A 17,185-nucleotide genomic window follows, 5' to 3' on the forward strand; every position below is an offset into this window, starting at 1 on the left:
GCAGATTAAATTTTTATGTTAAGATTTAGTTTTTATGTTCTATTATGTATAATACACAGCAATATTCAAATAGTAGAGGTTACTTTTAAGTACTGTTTATATATAAAAGTAGGTATCGCAGAGATTTATAACTTTTTTAGAGCAAGAAATCCATCATAACTCATATGATTTCTGGGTTATTCTCCACCCTCACTCACCCACATCAATATCATCTGGAAGAATCCTTGCATGGATTGTAATCTGAGAATTGAATTAAATTCCTCTTTCCAAGAACATTCAAAGTACATAGCAGCAGCAGCTAGAATGATTATAATGTAGTAACTCACAGTCTCCTGCCACTCCAGCTGTAGTAATCCAGAAAGTCAGAGGTTTTGAGTGCAGGTCTTCTGCCTTGGCCACCCAGGTGTCATTTTTAGTTTAATCTCAGAGAATAGACTGAAATGAAGCAGCTTGTTAGTTATTCCTGCTGGAAGAACTATACTATACATACACGCTTTACAAGACACAGTTATGGTTACCAGTATTTAGTCTTCTCAAATTACACAGAAGAGCTCCCATACATCAACCAAAATGTCTATTTACTTAAAACTTAGATCAATGCAAGGCTTGTAGGAGAAACAGTAAATACCACTAACATGTTTTTATGTCAAAGTAGCAGATTTAGCTGCTAAAGGACACAAAAGGGATTCAGCAAGCTCTTGGATCAACCCTAAAGTTTTGAAGCGATGTGTAATATGAACACCAACACCTCTGTCCCACCCACTCCACAGCCTTACCTGGACAAGCTGCTGTGCTCTCACTGTGACACACTTGAAAAAGAAACAAGAGACACCCATGCAGCGTGGTTCTTCTGCTGGCACTAACTTTATCAGTCAAAAGGCTGCAGTGGAAAGTTTGCAGTGAAAGAAGATAAATTTTTCCAATGAAAATCTGATTCTTCAATTCCCATCTCCTGTGCTATGAAGGACGCAGATTTATCTTCCAGACAAACCTTAATAATATTATTAATATTCTGCACCTTCCAGCTGCCTATACATATTTTTTCCGGGGTCATTTCACTTCTCATGGCTTCAAAAGATTTAATATATGGGAGAAAATAAAATCCTTCAGATAGTTTACATTTTTTAACCTTTAATTATTAACCCTTTTTCCTCACATCCTTTCTAAATTCTCTCTCATTTCTCTCATCCCTCCATATTTTTAACAAAAAGCAGAAACATTTTATGAGACTCTGTTTATTCCAACAAACTATTTTGTATATGTAGCTTGGGACCTATATCAGTTACTTTTAAAAATTATTGGTAGAGCAGTGATTTGGTATGTGTTAGTCCTGGCTTTTTAACTAACAGGAAGAGGTTAGTAATAATTTTATAAACTGGAATAAATAATTCTTTCTATAATCACTTTCCCAGTGATTTCCAAATGCAGAAAATTATTTTAAAAAATCTATTTGTAGAAATGGTACTTGAGCCTTCCTTCCCATCCTGTGAGGGAAGGAATGGAGCTGAAGGCACAAGACCTTTTCCCAGCTGCTTTGAAGTCACTGCAGATGAACACCTTTACAGAACATGGAGCTCTCCAAGAGAGGCAGGAGCTGTATTTTCTGATCCATATGACCTCATGCTGCTTCTTGCAGGATTACACCTAATCCAAATGTGTTCTCACAGGCAGAATATTAGAAGCATCCATCTAGGCATTACATCATCTTCAGAAAGTCCACAGGCAACTTCCCCACAAAAATTATCTTTATTTTAAAAGAAATTGAAACTAGACAACAGAAAGCAACAAAGTTACATACAGTGCTGGACAAAGCCTACCATATACATTTTCCAAGAACACTTGAATCAGATTCTGATACATGTTCTTCTAAAAGGTAAAAATATCACATCATTATTAACAAAAAAAAAATTAAATGTCAACAATCTTAATCAGCTTATATTTTGCATTGTTTGGATGGCAGTAGATTGGTAACTTGCCTTTTTCTACTCACTTTTTACTCTAAAAGGAGAAGGTGGACAAAAAATTCCTAGTCAGAAGGCCCTAAAGACCACAGTGCCTGCTCTAAAGGCTACAAACACAAGCTTGGAGGAAAGACCAAGTTTTGAATAAAAATCCCTAACAACTTTGTATTATTTCATATTTCAGAAAAAAAAAACCTATCAAGAAAGAAAAACAAAAAGAAAAAATAATATATTAAGAGCTTGCCCTCCTTAAGTTATAAGGGAGCTCAGATTTAGACCATTCTGTAGAGGAAAAGATGAGTGTCTAGGAACAGACACCTCTTATAACTCCAATCCCAAAATGTCTCCAGTACAGCAATTTCTGAAATACAGTGCACAAATCTCCAAGGAAAAAGGTGGGGTTGGATCAAAAAATTATTTTGAGACAGTTTCTTTGAACATGAAAAGGAAAATTATGTATGGTAAACAATGCAGAAATAGTTATTCCCCATGGTGCTGGGATAAGCCATTTCTAAACCAGGAGACAAAGGGTGACACAGAAAACTTCAAGTTAGAGGCAGCACCTCTGAGGGCCTGAACACCACTCAGAACTAATTACCCCAGAACTGATGACATACAGCACTAGGCCACTAAAGGGACCTTTCTTTTCTTCTATATAGAACAGAAGTTATTACTTCCACATAAAGAAGTGAATGTGCATAACTCAAGATGTAGTGTAGGATAGTTATATTGCCTTAAAGAGTTCTGCTAAGTACACTTAGTTTCCAATTTTAGGGAAGAGTCTATTCTAATATAGAAAGCTTCTGCCAAAACTTAGCAACTGCAGAATAACTTTAAAATGCATCCAGTTCTACATCCTCCTGCATATATCTAATCACATCCAAGAGACAAAAAAATTATATGCCTTCTAAACAAACAAAAATTCATATGTTTTGTAAAAGAAGTAAAGAGTGTTAGAATAGAATTTTCACACACAAGGGCTGATTACCAAATGTTCACCCATTTATCAGTGGATAATATTGAGAAATTCATATTAAGTAATGGCAACAAGATGATAATGCATATCAGTGCTGTGTGTTCTGAAAGGTACTCAGTTTTAATTATGAATTACTACCATCTATCATACCTCATTCTATGCAAGATACCTCACCAGCTACCAATCCATAAACAATAATGTTTCACATACTTCATAGAGTAGCTTAAAACACATCATGGTATGAAATAATTTGTATTACATAGTAATTTAATCCCTGGCCACAGGGTTAATGTTGGACAAAGTCTGGAATCTTTTCCAATTTGAATTACATACATTAACTTTGTCACACACCACAGCACTAATGCATGTATTACATCCGACATGCTCTAATTTAAAATCAAAACAAAAAAGTTGTTGCAAAAATACATGTCACCAATGTGGAACACATTCAAGATTGTATAAAAAGTACTGAACTGATATCCCAAAACAGGTATATTTAAGCAGTACATAAGGAAAGATTAGTTTTAATATGAAACAGTCATTTAAGTCACATACAACATGATAAGAAGAATGACTTCCTTTTTTTAAAAATGTTACACCAATACTTTTACTGACAGGCAATGTTTATTTATAAAATGAGAGGGATATATTGAATGCAGATGTGTTACTGTATTAAGTTGGAATAAAGACAAATGTTAAAAAGGTGCTACATTTTAACACCACTGATTTTGTAAAAATCTCAAACCATATAAGCATTTCACTTGCAAATATCACAGGCCCCAAACTGCAAACACTTTAAAACATTCTTGACAGTGTGCATGCAGTTTCACTGACTTCATTAATTGTCACCTGCTTGAAATTAAGCCTGAAAAAATGTGGTTCTTAGATTAAAAACTTCAGAGGTCACAAAGTATAAGCTTCTTTGAGCAGCCCCCAAAATTATATTTTTCTTTTACGTACAGCAAACTTCATTACTTATCTCTAGCTTCTTTCATCTGAAGATCTCAAGTAACAACTAGGCCTCTAAACAACCTTTGGAAGTAAGCATCAGTCCCATCTTCTTTCAGAAGAGACAAGCACAAACCTGCTAGTTTCAAGTTGTAGAAGGAATGAGTAAAACAGGAAGAAACAGGATTTTTGCTACCTGCCCTCTAGTCTGTATCCAGCACTATCACTTACATGTTTTCTCACTTAAAATTGGTCACTAGCAAAAAAGTATTAAGGACAGCACAATCCAATTTATACCTGTTTATTTCAGCCTTGAGGCGGGGAGGAATTTGGGAGCAACATAAGGCTGCATTTCTGATCACGACCAGAAACCATGTAAAAAGGACACAGGCATTTCCCACAAAAATGTTAAGGTTTGCAAGATTTACAAAATCTTTGCAATATTTTTGGTGTGCAGCACCAGTACAGTCTAAATCACCAGTAATGAAAGAAGCGCATGAGAGTTCAATACAAATTGTTTCATGTATTACAAAAAACCTCACCTATTCTAGCCAACCCTCCCGCCCTCCCTCCCACCCATCATTCTAGAACTAACTTCTAATGCTAATCAGCTGACATTTTCCTAGTACCTCACTAATTAAACATGATTGCTCTTTCTCCTGTGCATACTTGAACTACTACTTAGTCAACACATGCAGAGAAAACCAAAATATAACTGCTCTCTAGATAAAGAGTTCAAGTATGCCAAGAGCATATCAGTAGGGCAAGCATATTGGCTGGATGACTTCTGGAGATCCTGGTCAGTCCTATCTCTAAGGTGACTGTGCTAACAAGTGTGGAGTTGGTTGTTCATTTGTTATTTGATATCATTGACATTTGCTAATGCCTTGAACTTACAAGTAAATAAATGAGGAAAATTTACTGGGTTACAAACTCAATATAATACCAGTTGAGAAAAAAAATCTAAAATAAATTGTTAGAATAAGTTTAATAAATACACAATTTAAGGCCTTAAAAATTATATTCCAGATGACTTTAGGTATTTAAGAACACTATGTTTAAATAGTAACGTCCCGACAGCTAATCTAGAAAATAGTTGCCTACTTCATGTTGGGTTGAGGAAAAGATTAAGAAATACATGGCTATTTTAAATACAATATCTGCTCCAAATGTTAAAACACGAATTAGACTTCTGAGAACAAATGCCCCAAAATCTTCTCACAATAGGCACGGGGTGTGGGAGTGGGAAAGGTAACAATATCATCATTGGAGCTTTGGTTGAATTTTCAATGAACAGAATTTTGATTTCACTTACATTACTATAGGTGTGAACCAGCTCCATTATGTTCACAGTGCTAATTGTTGCAGAGATTAAACTGATTCTTAGATGAACAAATCTGTCTAAAGCAGGTTTGGTTTAATTGCTACTTCAGGTACCAAAAGCAAATTCAAACATTAGTCTGTCATTAGGAGAACTACTGAAGAATAAATCTCTCTAACAGAGGTTGTTGCTTGTTTGTTTTTTTTGTTGGTGGTTAAAAAAAATGCCAACTCTAACAAAACCAGATTAAGTCTAGTTAATATACTAAATTAAAGCAACTGCAGATGAAAACAGAAGCTCTGGATCTATCTTACACTTTACATCTGCACACAGGAAAATTCTCAAGATATGAAATATGTCACTCACACTCTAGATATTATTTTCTTTTTCCTGATGAGAGGAACGCAAAAAAAAAAAAAACCCAAAAAAACCCAACAAAACAAAACCAAAAACCCAACCAAAAAACAACAACAAAAGAAACCAGTGGGGTAATACTGCACTAATACAGCAAAACTTTTCACTTTTAAAATAAAACAAGTTGTGTAGATCTGCATGGTACCTTCCAGGAATGTACACAGTAGAGCCCCTTTAAAATCAAGCACAATGGTGAACTATCAAACAGGCCTTACTTTCCCTCATTAGCATGGCTTGCCATGAAAACTACCTCTTTATTAGATGACTGAATTCTCTATAAACTCCTATATCACTCATCATCACAGACCTGAAAAATTTATCACATTAAGGAACACGACTAGTACCTGTAAGCTTGACATATGATTTAATTGCTGTTTAAAGACTGTTTCCAGCACAGTGGTACATATTCCAAGCAGAAGCTGTTATCACAGTGCCTCCTTTTATTAATTCAAAACAATATTTCTCTCAAAAGAAACTTCTTCAGTTGCACGTGCAACTTTATCACACTGCTAAGGCTGAACTGTTCAAGGCCAGATGCTTCCCGACATTCAAAAAAGAAGGGGAGTTATTTTTGAGATCAAATTATCCTTATTAAAATAGAATTTCTTAGCATCACACATGAAAATCTAATGTCATTCATACTTGTCAGTAGGATACCAGGTTTAGCAAAGGAGCTAAACTTCTGATTACTTAGTTCTGATGTGAGCAAAACTCATCTGATATGACAGCTATATTTTCTTTCTTCACCTTAGATTTCCTACCCCCTCACTGCAAGACTGGCTGAGGCAGTGGTGGGAATTTAGTTTTAAGACTTTGCTAGCCAAATTATCAAGCAATTCAGAGAGCACACTCCATTGCCTTGCCCCCTCCTTCATGCCAAGTGGACTGTGTAATCTCAGGGTGGCTGAGCAGGCTGGAGCTGACAGACCTAGAAGCTGGGCAGGATTTTCCATGCACTACTTCATCCACAATTCTCTGGCACCACTGAGGCAGGAGACTGGAACCATCAGTGAGAAAGAGTGAGAGAGAGGTGCATGACTGCACAACCGTGACAGAGCAAAGACTGCATCCCAAGGTATGTCCTCAAGATAGATGAATTAAGGTTACATGTGCAACCCTAGCTCTGGCATTCTCTAGATTTAAAGCAGTGGACTTCATAAACTCGATGTGTTCTTTTTCCAAATGAATCTTATTTCACAACAATTTCCAAATAATGCAAGGTCTAGCAAGAGCCTTCAGCATGTAATTGCTGAGAAGTCAAGAGATTATTGCCTTTTCAAGGAAACAGAAATGTGTAATAGTTAGTGGGTTTCATTGTGTTACTAAGCATGAATTCATTCTTTTTGAATAGCACATTAATGCTTTACTTCAAAAATAGGAAAAAGCACATACAAAATTCTCTGTATTTACTCTAAAATAACTATTAGTACTGCACATTCCTCCATGTCATCTCTACTATATTCAAAGAAAGGCTAGCAAGAACATCAATAACAGACATTCACGCCAAAAGAAAAAAACAAAGTAATGAGTACTTGCAAATATAGTACCATTAAAATGAAGCACTAAATGCTAGTGTTAGTTAACACATTAATATACACTAGCAAATTAGGGCTATTCATACAGGCACATTTTTTCCTTCAATAATATTGTCAATGTTCATCCTACTTCCGATCAATTGTCAGTTACAGTTTAATCAGAAACAAAAATTATTCCATCCTGTGAAACATTTGCACACATAAAACTAAGAGTACAAAAGCTGAGATGGAAGTTTATGAATGAATACAGATTGGGGAAAAAAGATTACAGCAATCAAACACAACTGATTGTCTGCAGAAAGTGAAGTACCCAATTTGTAACCGAATTTTCATAGCAAGTATTTGCTCCACTAGCACCCATTCAGGCTGTCAGCCTTCTGTGTTCAGTGCAGGTGGTCCTGCAGTCTCTCTGGTGCGCATTAACTGCACATCCTTGTCAGCCATGCAAGTGTCACAGCCCCACACTGCCGATGCCTCTGCCGTGAGCAGGCCATAGGCCGACTCTGTCATGCCTGTACAGATCCGATGGAACCATTTCTGACAAGAGGCTTCACACAGGATGGCATCCTGGTCATCATTGACTTCATGTGTACAAATTCCACACGGGTAGACGGGTTCAGAGGACGAGTGTCCGTGACGACTGGGATGGAGGGGTGTTTTGCTGCTCTTTTCAGAGTTGCATCCTTCAGCAGTACCTCGTGGCTGGCGGGACTTGCTCTGAGTCCCATTTGAGTGGCCAGCATTGGTGTTCTCAGCACTGCTAGAATGGCTGTTATCCTGATTTACCACGTTGTTTCGAGTAACATTTTTCAGGTCACTGTTACCTTGACTCACAACATCCTCTGTCCTGTGATGATGCTGATGAGCAGCAGTGTTCTGGCTGGATGCTTTGCTTGCACCTTGACTAAAGTCTTGCTTTTGTGCTGATGATTTTGTCTGGTTGTATGTGTTTGGCGGAGGAACAAAAGAATGGTTTGACTCTAGCTGAGAATTTGGAAAATTTGGATTGTTTCCAGGACCAAAGTTAGTTGGCACATCAGGGTGAGGTATCTGACCAGAATGGCCAAAGTTCTCCCCAGGATTTGGTCTGAAATGCTGAGCAGACATATTGACATTTTGATTTATCTGACCACTGCCATAAGGTGGTTGATTCCCAAAACCTGGGTTATCATGTGGACCAAAGGTGAAAGAGTGGGGTCGACTAAAACCCATGCCAACAGGGTTTTGAGGAAGAGGATGTGGCTGGTTTCTGAGGGAGTAAGAACCACCATATGGTGAGGACACTCTGGGCAGCATGTGAGGTGGCATTCTGAAAGTGTTATAGCCTCCAAAGCCAGGATAACCAGGATTACTAAAATATGGATTTCCTGAAGGAAGTGGTTTATAAGACACAGTATTATAGTTGTCATCAAATGGATTTGCAGCTACAAGGTGGTCAGAGCTTGGGTTCGGTGGTGGAGCATATTCAGATGGAGGAGGAAATGACGACCCCTACAAATATTTTAAATACAACACTCGAATTAGTTTTAGTATTTCCCTGCACGGCAGACCAACCACAAAGGTTCTGGATTAGCAATACAACTGCTGAAAGAACTGTTCAGCTGTTGTGTAAAGTTCACCCACTCTACCCTGCCAGGCTGTCTGAAATTTCAGTACAGAGGCCAGAGAGGAGCTTGGGCTCCAGATAATGCGGTGATTTATAGTAGTTTCAGTGTTTTTAAAAGTTTGCAGCTGAAAATACTACTTGATATGTGACTTCTATTTCGTAATCTTTTACAAAAGACAAGCAACAATACAGAAATCCAACTGTCACAAACACGTACACAAAATATTTCTAAATGTTGAAGACCAGATTTGAAGCATTTCTCTAATTTCTTTTTGGGTTCATGTTACTGAATATACATCTCTTAAGACACCCCACTTCCATGAGGATATACAAACCTAATGGTATAAACCCTAAAAAAGGCATTTAGAATATAGGAATCAGCAGACTGGTATTTTCTATAGTCTGTGGAATATTCTATGCTGTACATTTCTATACCAAACAAAGCATTCAGTGATTGTGGACAGTCTGCAAAGCACAGTCAGTACGTATGAAACACGAGGATTATGCTCTGGTTACAGAGCATAATCAAGTGTTTAATGGAGCCCAGAGTCTGTTTAAATGTCACCAGTGCAGTCATACAATTGAAATTCATTCTAGACTAGCCTGTAGGGAACACCTGCTGGGTTCACCCTCACACTAACTGTGCTCACAGAAAACACTTCCTCCTAAGTATTAATAAACTAAGACTGAAAATTTACTTTTAAAAAAAAAATTGCTGCAGTGCAAATTTTAACCTGGTCAGAAGGAACACAAGCTAATAATCTGCATGTCCTCTAGAGTTATTACCATTCCAGAACACAAGGAAACTCCACCAAGAAAGAGGTGTGAAGCCTTGTAAAGTAACTGAATATTTCTCAGAGCAAATTTCAGCATGACTACTTTAAAACAAAACAGATCCACATCTCAATGGACTCTGCATAGGCCTAACATAAAGTGATTGTTTTACCTACATAAATAAAGGTATTCCCACTGGGCAGTACCAAATTAACAGATACTCTCACTCAAAGCTGAAAGAACACACAAAGGAAAACTCAGCACTAGAGATACCCAAATTGCTTAAGATATTTTGTATTGAGGCTTTCTTTTCTGGAAAGAAAAACTGCATAGAAATGTCACATTGCAAGGATTCACTGGAAGGCATATCTATCTGACTTAACTTTTGCTTGAAAATCACCTGGGGGGTATGCCAAGAGCTTGGTCAAAGCATTAACAAACTGTACTGATTCATTAGCCCACAAACCTACACATACAGAAATGAAAGTAAGGTAAGAAGTAGTCTCATGGCAACTACTCATGCTGTACAGATTTCTACCAATGGCTACAAAGTCACAAAAAAAAACCCGTCTGCCTCAAAATCAAATCCCTATGAGAAAAATCCAAGTTGTTGCAGTCTCACTGTGCTCCTCTCTTTATATGTCTTTGGCAACTTACAGGGATTAAAATAACTTCAGTGCAAATACTAGTATTCAGGAAGATTTCAACTTCAAAGCAAAACTGAAATACTTGATATGTAGCTGCTATTGGTGACAAGAAACTGATAATCTGAACAATGAGAGATACTCATACCAGCAAACAACATTTGAGTGCACGGTGTATTAAGAATTCAATAGAAGCAAAGGGAATTTACCTGTGTATTTGCTTTGCGCTTTTTCTTATCAGGGCTTCCAAGCTGAACTCCTGGTCCTCCTAACCCATCCAATCCACTGTCACCACCTACAAGGTATCAATCAGTAAAACAGTACATTAATTATATTGCAGACTGTATTGTCAGTTTGCCTTTAACTACCATAGCCTCAGATATCTGTTACAAATACTGAATTTGCATTGACTCTGGTGCCTTATGTTGCAAGTGCTAAAGGAGCACACATCTGGAGGTAAGCTAACATCCTTCCTACACCTCTGTCTGCTACCACTTTTATGTCCCGTTCATGCTATTCTTATTGAAATAGACATTTCCATTTATTTTGTTTTTATCTGTCCCTTGATTCTTAACATCTCCACATCACCAGTTAGAAGTATTTCTTGTTTGCATAAATCATAAAACTTTCAAAAGAACTGCAAAAAGCCGTGTCTAAGACTCACCTCTTAACTCACATAGACACAGCATCAGTGTAGCAATATGCAACAGATTGTTACAATCCACCACCAAGGAAAAGAAAAGCAAACAGTAATAGATCCATGAACAAAAACCATTGAAAACTTGCCATGTTGTTTAGACTAACCTCCAGTGCACCAAATCTAAATTTCACTAAATGCAAGACTCGATCAAACAAAAAGACACCTGCTAATAATAAGTGAACCAGCCCACCTCTGCAGAAACCTTATAGAATAACTGAGTAAGGCTATCCTGGCACAAAAAAAAGGTAAGGAATGTTCATTTCACTGGTTGCTCAATCAGACTTCACCCTGAGCAATACAAAGAGATAACTGTACTTCCCCTGGGATTCTCCATCTTTCACAACAGTGGGACAAGCTCTCAAATTTGTATAAGTTGTGGCTTTTATTTTAAAACCCTAGTTAGAACATAAGTGAAAAATAGATCTAGCAATCTCATTATTATCCCAGTCAGTCTGTCTTCACAGGCTCAAGTGAATTGCCACAATATGGCAATGCAAAGAAAACCCTGAGCTGAAGTATGAGAAGCATTTTCAGGTGATATCAGAGTAACACATGTTAAAGTATTAACATTATTACATTTAGAAACTATATTAATTCTTTTTTTTCCCCAGACCCATTAGGATAATAGCTTATTTGCTCTTTTATATAAATATATAGTTACAGCACAGAACAGTAAGCAGGCAATCCAACCTAAAAATTTTACTGTTGTTTGTTTAAAATTGATATTCAGAATACAAGTCAAACTTTATCAAGATGTAAGCATCCAGCTGAACACACAGGTCTTCATTACCAAAGACAACCCAGAGATAACTGTGAATTATCAACAGTATTATGCAAAGCAGCACAACATATGACATTACACTGCTCTGTTAGACAAGTGTTCCCAGCAGACAGGTAAACCAGCTTTAGGAATATTCAGCAAGGTAACAAAATCTCTTCTCACAGGGAAGCAGCAGTCCTCGTGCACACAGACCAAAATATCCAAGTTATTTGAAACACTCCTGATGCAAGGAGGCCTGACAAATTTTCACCCCTAGCACATCCTCCTTTTTTTTTTTTTTTTTTGGGTTTCAGGGAATTTACCAGTCCTACTTCAAGTAAGAACCTAGTTCTGCCTCTGCTTTAATAAGTTCCTTTTGGCTCTAGCTGTCACTGTTAAAATTTGATTTTATTTTTCATTACACATAAGGAAGATACATGGATATCCCAGATCAACACCTATCAAATTTTAAGTCTGAATTTCAAAGACAAAGGCACAATGTCACAGTCAAGTTCTCAAAATAAACTCATGCACATAACATGTTGTGGTCTAAGATACAATCAGAGAAACTAGGGATTACTCTTTAAAAAGAGACCTTTTTGCTCTTGATTTATAATATAAACTCCTGCATATACTTAGTGTGCTATGAAGCATTACCACTACATTACCTGTAGATACTAAATGGCTAAAGCATGAGGTTTTCCATAAAGAAGGATGGCAAATTTCCCCTAAATTTCAACTCTATAAATCATCTTCTTTATAATCTATTTTCTCAAAACTGTTCCTGTTGGCTTCTTCTCCAGCATTCCTGTAAGTTTGTACTAAATTTAGTGTAAGATTGCACTGTGAACACTAATCCTCACAACTGCATAAATTACACTCCTTTTCGTGTCCCTGCATTCTTAAAAAATAATTGACGTTAACCACTGACAGCAAAATATTCCAAATATCCAAATTTCTTTTAATAAATTCAACAACTAGCAGCACAGACATCAGTAAATTTGTGATCAAGCAGAATACTTAGGGGTCATACTCAAGTGCTGCTTTACAGTAGCTGAAGTTAAAACTTTATAAAACTACATATGAATTCCCTCTCTGGGACATCATTCTTCAAAAGCATAAGCATATGAACATTAGAATTCCAGTGACAAGTTCCATCAATTTCTACCTGAATTACTTTCATCGGTGAAGCCATTCACATGCTTCAGTTTATAGAAGGGAGTCCTGTGTCTGGAAAGGCACAAAGCTTTTGTATTTTCAGTTCTCACTGTGTGAGGCCAATGATTTAATTCAGCCCCAAGAATTTATATTTTCCCTGTGGGTTCTATAATGATTTAATTTATACATGAAAGGAAACAGAATGTTAGTCCTAGCATACCTCCAAAACAGAGTGAATAAGGCTCATTTTCATGAAGCCAAAATAAACTTTCCACAAAGTCACTTTTGGTACCTACCACACAGACTTTCATTAAAGGACTACCAAACATTTTGGAATGCTGTACTAATGAAAAATTATTCATTGTCTGAGACTAATTTTTAGGCAAAAATACAATCTTTTGACTGGGACATCACCTACTTCATGGATCTAAAGATATAAATACATATCTGATAACTATTCCCCTATTAAACTACAGATAAAATTAATTTCAGCTATTCACACTTGGGCAAAGGAGAAGAGATAAGCCTCATATTCTCTTTTACTTTGTACATATCTAAGATGGACATTTTCAGTGTTAGTTAGGACAACTGCAAGTTGTAGTTTGGTTTACACATTAAGGGATTTTGACTTTGCATGTAATTTATGCCACACTTAACATACGGCAAATACAGTATGGAATATTTTCATATTCACTGACAAATTGCAGTCTAAGTTTTTAGAGGATGGATGCCAGTGTCTTTTTTAAACAATACTTTATCTCAGTAAGAACATTTTCCCAAGAAATATAAATGGCTGAATAAACTTTTCATTATAGACAGAAAACTAAAAATTTCAACCTAATTTCAACCAAATTTGGTGAGCCTATTCTGTGGCCCTGAGACTGTAAACAGTTTTGATATTAAGCTGTAATCGGGTGGAACTTGGTGGGTAACTCTGGCATGTGAAACCATATATGCTTAAATATTTGCAGAATCAGGTCTTGAGAGTGGAGGAGTCTAATGAATTCCAGTCTCCTTTGTAGCACTGCTGTGTGTCTTCATTCTCTCATTTTCAAGCTTGCAATCCAGCTGCTACTATAGCAGTTTTAGAAAAGCAAGCTGTAAATCAATGACAATATGCACTGTGGGATTCACACCTTTTCCCACTTATCCAACCAGAAAAAAAGCTTAAAACATCAAGAACAATAGAATTCCAGGGGCAAGACAGGAGGCAAGAAAACAAGAAGCACCAAATTGCAAATTTTATAATTTTGCCATGATTTTCACCCAACTCAGTGACCCATCCTGCTGTCTTTGATTATTTCATTCAGAGAGGCATTTCTGTGTCTAAGGACTAAAAGGACACAACTATCACTACGCAGGCTGATGTGCCACTGCCATTAAAGTCAGCTGCACTGCCGAAGTCGGAGGAGACTCTGCATTTCTGCCCTTCTCCCTACTCCTTTGAAAGAAACGCATACCTCAAACCTCACCAGAGCCATACGCCAGTGCTATTAGTAAAGAATAATATTTCGGCTTTTTTCCTTTTTTCGTTTTCCGAAAAGGGAAAGACAAAACCCCAACTAGACTCAAGCACAGGAGCCAGAACTGGGGGCAGAAGAGCGAACACTCAAGTGTAATTTATGGGCTCTGCATCAGCACGAACTCGGACATGTGGCAGTGCCGCCGTATTCCCTTGCACCAGCAGTATGCTCGCTGCATACTAATGCGCTGCACATCCCCAGACACACAAGAGACAGGACCGCACACCGCCCTTCCCCGCGGGGCACACCTGCGCGCACAGCGAGCCCCAGGGCTGCTTTTCAAGGCCCGCAGGCTGCGGGAGCCCGCGGGGCCCGGCCGGGCCCCACCGACCAAACTTCGAGCGGCCCCCACACCGCCGGCCCCGCCGCAGCCGCAGGGAGGGACCGCGGCGGGGGCGGCCCGGCCCGCGCTGCGCGGCGAGCGGAGCGCTCCCGGGCGCGCAGGAGCGGCAGCGCCCGCGGGGCGCTCCGCGGGGCTTCCCCTGCTCCCGCCATGAGCGCGGCGGGACTCTCGGCCCCGGCCGCGCCGCCGCTCGGAACAAAGGCGCCGCGCCGGGGCGGCTCCGCCGGCGCCTCCACCCTCCGCTCGGCCACCGCTGGGAGTCGGTCCGGCCGCGGGACAGCCGCGGGGCGGGCCGGAGCCGGCAGTGCCCGTGAGCGCGGGGGCCGCGGCAGGAGCGGGGCAGCGAACGCCTCGGCCGCCGTGCGGGGGGAGTCGCTGGCCGGGACCGCGTCAGGGGCCGTCAGGGGTACCACGGCGCGGCTCCGGTGCGGCACGTGCCTCACGCCCGCTTCCCGCCTCCGGGCTGCCGCTCCCGTTCTCGCAGCCCATGCGGGCCGGTGTCTGAAGCGCTGGAGCAACGCGCTACGGCGGGTCCCGGGCAGGCGGGGGACCTTCCGCAGAGAGGGCTCCCCACACCGGGTGTCAGCCCACGCCGGCCGGGTCTCTGGCCCGGGGGTACCGCAAACCACTGGGCCCAGCCGGTGCCCTCAAGGCGTCGGTAACCCCTGCCGAACCCTTAAAAACACCCGGGACAGATACATCGCCGCCGGTGTCCGTGTAATTTTGTACAAACACGTTCTGCCTCAGTTTCCCATCTTCTGAAGTGGCTGCGTTTTAGAGGTGTTACATATAGAGTTCTTGATCTAGATCAAATTGTTAATCAACTGCAGTAAAAGTACTATTTGAATAAAGATTTATTCTCCCTATAAGGATAAAAAATGCCCAGCTGTACAGTAAGGGGTTTGCTCACCTGCCTGACTTTGAAATACTCGTCAGTGCTATTTCTTTATGTACCTTCTTGTTAGATGAATAGTTGATACTTTTCCAGTATTTGAAACACTTTTTCTGAGGGGAAAAGGTTATGTTCATATAAGGTTAAGATATTGGTGTGGCTATTACTTAGTTAGACATGCAAAATGCAAAAGTAAAGTAGAGAAAGTAATTCAATTTATGTTGATTTCTGTCCTTCCCTAGACATCATTTTTATTTGTCCACAGTCTCTTACTTTGCAGTGATCCCAGATGCACGTACCTCAAAGTACAGCACACCGCCAGTATTCTCATGGGATGTGCTGCTTGATTCTGTGTAATCTTACTGAAGAGAAGCAGAGCCTGTTATTAGCAAGGTGGGCGTGAGCTTGTCTATATTTGGAGGAAGATGTGCCTTATTTGTGAAGAGATTTGCATTTTCTGTGACAGAGCTTGCTGCAGGCCCAGCTGATCCTCCCAGGGCTGCAGGAGCTTTGTGCACGGCTGCCGTGTAATGGCATGTAGACTGTAATTATGGATGCGCAGATTGATGTCACTGAGTCTGTGAGGATTCCTACGGGGACATTGTCTGCATCAGAAATGGGAGCTGGGAATTCAGATTTAACCCAGTGCTCTACTTGCAAAAAATTATGTCTGTTTTGCTGTTCATCCAAATTCAGCTTTCAACTGGCTCAGGTCTTTTGTGAGCAGTCTGTGAGAATCCTGTTGGACTCGCTTCTAAACTCTCATTAGAAATAGCAGATGTGGTGTCTGAAAGGAACTAATTCACTGGCTCAGGTGCTTGCTACACCAGCATCCCAAATATTTCCCAAAAATCCACAGAAGTTCTCATTATGACACGCAATTCACCACTTGATAAGCCTCACTGCTCATTGGTTTGCCTTAAAATTACTTCACCATTTCTTCCTCTCAAAAGCTGGCATTAATTAAGAAGACTTAGGGGTAGCTCGTTAGCAACTTTCCAACACCTAAGTGGAAGTTACCAAGAAAGGAGACACAAAGCTCTTCACAGAATAGTGTGACAGAAAAATTAGACCCATAATTTGAAATGAGCTTCCAATGGGGCAAACCCCAGAATTGCCTGGTCCCAGTTCAGCATTAGACTTGCTTTATGCAAGAGGCTGGACTCAAAGTCAAGACCTCCAAAGTCCTTTTGGTGCTGTCATTCTGAAATAATTTTCTTCTGGATAAAAAGGAACACGTTTAAGGAAGTTTGGAATGCAATAGTTCTAGCTTGCAACAGTATTCCAGCATCAGTAAATTCGATTCCCCCACTTACTATGAGGGAAAAAATACAACAATTCATTTTTCTAAAAGGCCTCTTTTCATGTTGAACAAATTTGAGTGCTAATTCTGCAACCTTGTACAGTTCACAGCACCACTGTGATAAACAGGACTGTTTATCAAGGCTGGAGGGAGTTTCTGTCAGGCCTGAGACGAAAATCTGGGTTTGCTGTTCTGCTGGAGTTACACCCCTGCTCCAGACTCATTTGTTCTCCTCCTCCACACCTCCCTTTGTTGGCAGTAGAACTGAACACGTGCATGTTTATAAGTTACACCGAGATGTGCTTTTTATGCTTTTTTAGCCTGGCT

General features: G+C 39.6%; 1 protein-coding gene across 1 annotated transcript; it reads right to left on the minus strand.

Moving 5' to 3' along the window:
* Positions 1-6,788: 6,788 nt before the first annotated feature.
* PYGO1 (pygopus family PHD finger 1) lies at positions 6,789-10,508 on the minus strand. The gene is made up of 2 exons (XM_041468931.1): positions 10,389-10,508; positions 6,789-8,646 (listed from the first exon to the last, which is right to left on the minus strand). Exon 2 carries the CDS (start codon positions 8,461-8,463, stop codon positions 7,525-7,527), a length of 939 nt encoding a protein of 312 aa, XP_041324865.1. The 5' UTR covers positions 8,464-8,646; positions 10,389-10,508; the 3' UTR covers positions 6,789-7,524.
* Between the last annotated feature and the right edge of the window lie 6,677 nt (positions 10,509-17,185).

The sequence above is a fragment of the Pyrgilauda ruficollis genome, unplaced genomic scaffold, assembly GCF_017590135.1.
Source record: "Pyrgilauda ruficollis isolate IOZ18807 unplaced genomic scaffold, ASM1759013v1 scaffold23, whole genome shotgun sequence".
Lineage (NCBI taxonomy): Eukaryota > Metazoa > Chordata > Aves > Passeriformes > Passeridae > Pyrgilauda > Pyrgilauda ruficollis.